The 6816-nt window shown below is 38.8% G+C and overlaps 1 protein-coding gene across 2 annotated transcripts; it reads left to right on the top strand.

Annotated features, from left to right (window-relative positions):
- The first annotated feature begins 2730 nt into the window (after positions 1–2730).
- Pdha2 (pyruvate dehydrogenase E1 subunit alpha 2) lies at positions 2731–3906 on the top strand. Of its 2 annotated transcripts, XM_051166025.1 has the most exons (2): positions 2731–3243; positions 3337–3906. In XM_051166025.1, exons 1-2 carry the CDS (start codon positions 2731–2733, stop codon positions 3904–3906), a joined length of 1083 nt encoding a protein of 360 aa, XP_051021982.1. The 2 variants fall into 2 exon arrangements, with proteins under 2 accessions (XP_051021982.1, XP_051021981.1); XM_051166024.1 differs by having other exon boundaries at positions 2731–3906.
- Positions 3907–6816: the final 2910 nt, after the last annotated feature.

The raw sequence follows: 6816 nt of genomic DNA, 5'->3' as shown, positions 1-6816 counted from the left end.
TCTTTCTCCCCTTTTTTCTGTTCTATTTTTTTATTTTCTGTTTTGTTTTGTTTTGATTTTTGGGTGTTTTTTGTTTTTTTGTTTGTTTGTTTGTTTTTGGTTTTGTTTTGTTTTTCAAGACAGGGTTTCTCTGTGTAGCCTTGGCTGTCCAGACTCACTTTGTAGACAAGGCTGGACTCTAACTCACAGTGATCCACCTACCTCTGCCTCCCAGAGTGCTGGGATTACAGGCGTGCTCCACAGCACCTGGATTGTCAAGTATCCTTATAGCCCTAGGATAATTGAGGCTTCTTTGATCTGTTTTCAAAAATATAAAACATGCTACAATTCTTAATCTCAAATGGAATTCCATTCAATTGGATCGTTTCTTTCTATATACTAAATTGAAAAGTCAGTCTTGTTTCTGTATAGATATTGTTGTTGTCTTTGTGCTCATGTAAAGTGAGTTTCTTGATTTTAATACTTCTGCCTCTTTCCAGATAATAGTTGTGTAATGTATTTTTTAATTTTATATTGCATATCAACAATAAAGTACATGACACTTTCCTCTGCTGTTTAAAAAAATGATTGAACTGGTATCAGTGACTTAAGCAAACACCATTGCTCCCCAGCAGTTCAAACCAGCATTCTCTTTCATGGGCATGTTTGTAGAAGCTATGCTTTACAGTTGCTACATAAAGAAGGATTAAGAGAACTTGGCTCTAAAAATGGTGAGATGGCTCATTAGGTAAAAGCCTAGTGGCTGGAGTTCAGTCTTCAGAATCCAAGGTAAAGTAGAAGGAGAGAACTGGCCCCACAATTTTGTAAGCCAGGGAATAGTAAAGGCACTGAACTAGACTGCTCCATGGGTAGCAAGAAAGGTTTACTGAGATCAAACTCCAAGACCATATCTAGTGATGGAGAGCAAAGTAATGGAAAAGCCTAGCTTACTTTCAGGGTGGGGATCTTTAGGATGGTACAAGTTGTGCATATTGGCTAAGTGTCTTGACCAAGGTAGTTGACCTTTGAGGAGAGAATAAGGGTGGTTCATGATAAACAGAGACCCTACCTTAGGAGATCTGCTTTTCTGGTAAAGAGAAAATTGCCTTTAGACTTTTGTTTACCCAGCCAAAGTCCTTCTGTTTACAATACTGTTAGGACACTGTTCTTTGGGGATGAGACAGGGAGGGCAGTGCTTTGGATTTAACAAAGCTGTCCTTTCACCTTTACACATAAGCTGTGGCACAGTTCTTTCCCCCTTATAATAACACACACACACACACACACACACAAACACATACATACACACACACACATACACACACACACACACATGCACTCACGCACACCAGGAACATGGCTCTATATTTCCCCTACTAAGATTAATGAAATTTAGATGAATTCTAAGCAAAATACACAAGCAAGTGTGAGTCTTTGGAAACCTGCTGGAGATATAATTTAGTACAAGAAAAACTATGCTCACCTTAGTGACAGCAAAAAAGATGGCCAGAAGATACATCAAAAGACCAGGCATAATTCAGAATTGTCATGAATTCAGAAAGAAACCTGAAGCCTGCAAACTTTCTAGTAGAATCTGCATGTCAAAGCTGTGTTCAAAGTGCCCATATAAGACAAAGCTTTAGTGCCCTCAGGCTGAGGTTCAGCTACCTCATCACTGCCACAGAAGTAGGATGATAAAAGTTGAATTGTCTTCAGGAATATTTTGTTTTAAATGTTTTAAACACAAGGTTATCTTGAAACGTTAGCATTTAGACAGTGAATTTAAACAGATACTTTGTTTTTTCATTAAAATAAAAATAGTTTAGGATGAAGTAGTCTTACCAAATGTATTTTAAAGACAAAAAAAAAAAAAAAAAAAAAAAAAAAAAAAAAAAAAAGAGCAGAGGAATGGGAGCAGTAAGCAAAGCTTTGACCTATCTCCAGGACCTTAAAAACAAAGCAAAGCAAAACAAAACAAAACACAAGTGATATAATATTCAAACCTTGTCCTCATTAGAAAACGTTAAGACAACTACTGCACCCAGACAATATATATATATATATATGAACAAGTAAAAGGCCATGACCAGGCTATCTGAGTACTTGAGTGCTTGTGTATTTGTGCATACTTTTCAATAAGTCCGTGAAGATTTAGTATTTTTTTTCTTTTAAAAACGTAAAGGTAGAAAGAAGAATGTTATCCTCCCTCTCCTTCTCCTCCGTCCCTCTCTCACTCCCTCTCTCTCTCTGCTCTCTCTCATTTCCATCTCTCTCCTTCCCCCTTCCCTCCCTCTTTTTGAGATGGAGGGAAATGTAGCCAAAGAGGCTTCAACCTGGTTAAGGATGGGATTGAAATTCAGATCCAACAAGCCTCCATTTCTACTGTCTGAGATTACAGGTATGTGTGCCACAGGTACCGTCCAAGTTTAGTGGTGCTGGGATGGAACCCAAAGTCGCTAGTACACTATGCTAAATCCTCACCCTCCCAGGATTTTTAGTAAGTATACAGGAAAAAGACACTCAGTTGCTGTGACTGATAAGGCCGATGTTGTTAATTAGGAGGAGGGCATCTGAGACCTTAATTTTACGATTGGAAGGAACCGATGACTAGGCTAGTGGGCGTGGCTACTGGTTTGATGACGCAGGCACTGTGATAATCTCGCGCTACTCTCGCATCAGAGGAGCTGGCCGCCATCTTGGAAGCCACCGAGCGATCGTTGGGAGCCGCTACTGTTGTGCCTGTGTTTCTCCATGAGGAAAATGCTGGCCGTTGTGGTGTCCCACGTGTTTTCCGGAGTGGCCCAAAAGCCAGGTCTCAGGGGGCTGCTCGCATCCCTTAACTTCTCCAATGATGTCACATGTGACATTAAGAAATGCGATCTGTACCGGCTGGAAGAGGGACCGCCCACCTCCACCGTACTCACCAGAGCGGAGGCCCTGAAATACTACCGGACCATGCAGGTGATTCGGCGCATGGAGATGAAGTCCGATCAGCTGTATAAGCAGAAGTTCATCCGTGGTTTCTGTCACTTGTGTGATGGGCAGGAAGCCTGCTGTGTGGGACTAGAGGCCGGGATAAACCCCACGGACCATATCATCACGTCCTACAGGGCTCATGGCTTCTGCTACACGCGAGGGCTCTCAGTGAAATCCATTCTCACAGAGCTGACTGGACGCCAGGAAGGCTGCGCGAAAGGCAAGGGAGGCTCTATGCACATGTACGGCAAGCACTTCTATGGGGGCAATGGCATTGTCGGAGCACAGGTACCCCTGGGAGCTGGTATTGCTTTCGCCTCTAAGTACTTGGGAAGTGGCGAGGTCTGTTTGGCCTTGTATGGCGATGGTGCGGCTAACCAGGGCCAGTTAGCTGAAGCTTACAATATCTCAGCCCTGTGGAAATTACCTTGTGTTTTCATCTGTGAAAATAACCGCTATGGGATGGGGACGTCTATTGAGAGATCATCTGCCAGCACTGAATACTACAAGAGAGGCTTTTTTATCCCTGGACTGCGGGTGAATGGAATGGATATTCTCTCTGTTCGTGAGGCCACCAAGTTTGCCGCTGATCACTGTAGATCTGGAAAGGGGCCCATTTTGATGGAGCTGCAGACCTACCGTTATCATGGACACAGTATGAGTGATCCGGGCATCAGTTACCGTACACGAGAAGAAGTTCGTGACATGAGAAGCAAGAGTGACCCCATCATGCTTCTCCGCGAGAGAATGATAAACAACAATCTCAGCAATGTTGAAGAATTGAAGGAAATTGATGCAGATGTGAAAAAAGAAGTCGAAGAGGCGGCCCAGTTTGCTACAACTGCTCCAGAACCACCGTTGGAAGAATTAGCCCATCACATCTACTACCAAAATCCACCCTTTGAAGTTCGTGGCACAAATAAGTGGATCAAGTACATGTCCTTCAGTTAGACTGAGATTACGTGTAGATTTGCTACAAGTTCTTCAGTGGAACATTTATGGTGAACTTTAGGAAACTATTCTGCTTTAAGGAAGAGTAAATAAAACACCATTACAGGCAAAAGTCTTGTAAGCCTTTATAAAGATAGATTATTAGGCTGTTAAGGAGATTAGAAGATAGCCATTTGTTTAAAAGGAAATGTTGCTTTTATATTGTAACATTAGAAACACTGTATCGTTAATAGCATGAATATCTTTTAGAATATTTTAAGTTTATAAATCCAGAAAATGAAAAACAGTTAAATTCCTCAGTTTGTCATAGTAGTTCCATTTCATTTTGTTTGAGTATTGAAATAAATACTGTATATTAAGAAGTAGACTTGATTCCTGATCCATGAGTTTGTCTAAAGTTCTGTCCTGAGTTAGGAGGGTGAGTTCAAGCTGCTCAGGACTGGTCCTGCTAAGCCCCTTGCAGCAGCTGGAACACATTAATTAATAGAAGGCACACGTGTGTGATATTGATGCTCAAGTGTGTTAACACTGATCACCTTTTCTTTCCAGAAAAACTTAACAGGGCAGAGGCAGAGGCAGGAAAGAAAAGGATGTTTGATTATTTTCATGGCACTTTATTTTGTTTACAATATTTGTAAAATAATAATTAGGAGAGATGTAAAAAATTCTGGGAGAAACTTTTTTTGCATTAATCTTCATGCTAATTTTACTCTTGCTTTACAATCATTTATGATGTGTTCTATATTTCAGAAAGCAGCCATGGTGAATTTTTGACTTTAAAATAACACACACCACGCTACCTCTCAAAACCAAGAAAGGAAAATCAGAGATGAGGTGACATTAATGCACTTAATTCAGCTCTACTTTCCCTTTAAAGATAGCTCTGAAGTTGCTGTGTTGGTGACTAGTGTCTTTTAACTCATCTTAGTACATACAGATTAAAATTTACCGAAGGAAAACCTGACAAATCATACAGACTCAGTTCTTTATACTCCAATCAGTAAGCCAAGACTTGTTGAAAACACTGTTACTTGGTTACATTTAACCAGACCTTAAATCTGCTTGAACTTAATGTTTGGTATGTGCTGTTCTCCAGAGACACATTTAATTGAAAGCAGAAATGAGAATTTCTGTAATGATTTCAGAACCAGAACATGCTTTCTTATTTTACAGCATCTACTTTTATAAGTAAAATCTTGGTTTGTTTTTCGTTACTTGATAAAATACTCTGAGAGCAGCAACTTAAAGAGGAAAAGGTTCATCTTTGCTTACAGTTTCAGTAACAGTTCATGTTAGCAGGGACGTTGAAGTAGTGGAGCTCAAGGGATCTGGTCACTTTGCACTCGTAATCTGAAACAGAAGGCCATCTAGTGCTCAGATCCTTTCTTCTGCTCTTTCCAGCATCCCTTGCCAAGGTAATGGTGCCATCATCAATGTGGAAGTGGCTGGGGGTGTTCCCATCTCAATGAATTCCTCACAGTAATAATGCACAGAGGCCCATCTCTCAGACAAGCTCAGGGGCTTGTCTATTAACATTTGAACACAAACATCTAGAAACTATATATCCTTCCCCAAACAAGATAACCACAAAGTCTAAGTTTACAAAGAGAGATAAATGTGTTTATAATTTGCTTTTAATTTTTATATGTATTGTTCTTGTCTTGAGCAGGGTGCATGCCTCAGTGTGCGCAGTCAGGGGACAGCTTGGCTGAGTTTATTCCATAATGTAAGTTCTGCAGATCAGACTTGCTAGAAAGGGGCTTTACTTGCTGAGTCATCTCACTGTTGCAAGGTCATGTTTATGAATGAGTAATATTACTATCTTATGTGACTTGGTCATAGTACTGTAGCTCCACAGACACTAGAATCAGATTTCTATAGTAAGGGGAAAAAAAGATATTTCATGAATATTCAAAATTACTAAGTATAGTTTTCTAATGGCAATAGGTTTTAATATACTAGTGTTTCCGTACATTTGGACCTTTATACAAGTATACATACAGCATATAAAGTAATTATAAAAGTTATTTACATTGTGGCTTCTTCATGGTCAGCAAAAAATAAGATATAAGTACTAGATTGGCAATGAAGCCTTCAATAATTTAATATACATAGTTACTGAATGTCAGGTAAATTTCCAAATCTTACTATACTAGAAGATTAAAGTATTTATCCCATTATACACTGAAAATCAAATTATGGCAGGAGCCTCATTATTAGAAGATACTCAGAATTTGTGTACCTTCAGAGGTGATAATCATGTCGGTTGTTAATAATTCTTCAATTATCTATTAAGCAAATTCACCCTAACTGATAAGGTCATGTGTTACCCCTTAGCTAATACTAGCAGTAATATGCTAAACTCTAAAGCCAGGATGTATAGAATTCTAGCATTTGGCTTTAGTTTTGTCTAAATTACTATTTGCCCTGTTTTATCTGCACATTAAAAAGTATAATGATCCAGATAAGGAACAAAAATAGTTACATTCTTGTAACATTGTGAGGAAAAAAGCGAGGAATTAATCTGTATGAAAGTCTAGGCAATAGGTTGTATATGTGTTTAAGGTACAAACTTAAAGACTAACGTGTATAATAGGACTACTAGTATTAGCTCTTACTGAAAATAAGTGGATATCTGTGTGCCTAGTATAGAAATGATAATATACAGTGTCAGTAAAAATTACTGATAATTGTCTTCAAGAATTGATGTGCAATTTATATGCCATGAAAGTAACCTTTCTAAGAATACACACTTTTCAAGCTTAGAATATCTAAGTAGTTATACAACTAACAACACTATATGATTTCAGAACATATTAATTGCCCTAAAGAAAAAAATTAATATCCATTTTTATCACTCCCATTTTTTTCAGAAACCAATCTATTTTGTTTTCTGTAATTTCTATTCTG

The sequence above is a fragment of the Acomys russatus genome, chromosome 23 (genome assembly GCF_903995435.1).
Source record: "Acomys russatus chromosome 23, mAcoRus1.1, whole genome shotgun sequence".
Taxonomy (NCBI): domain Eukaryota; kingdom Metazoa; phylum Chordata; class Mammalia; order Rodentia; family Muridae; genus Acomys; species Acomys russatus.
The sequence above is the reverse complement of the archived record's forward strand: the minus strand, read 5'-3'. Positions and strand labels throughout refer to the sequence as shown.

Excerpts from the sequence above, each read along its gene's own strand:
- Pdha2 (XM_051166024.1), top strand. The coding sequence starts at position 2,731 with ATGAGGAAAATGCTGGCCGTTGTGGTGTCCCACGTGTTTTCCGGAGTG.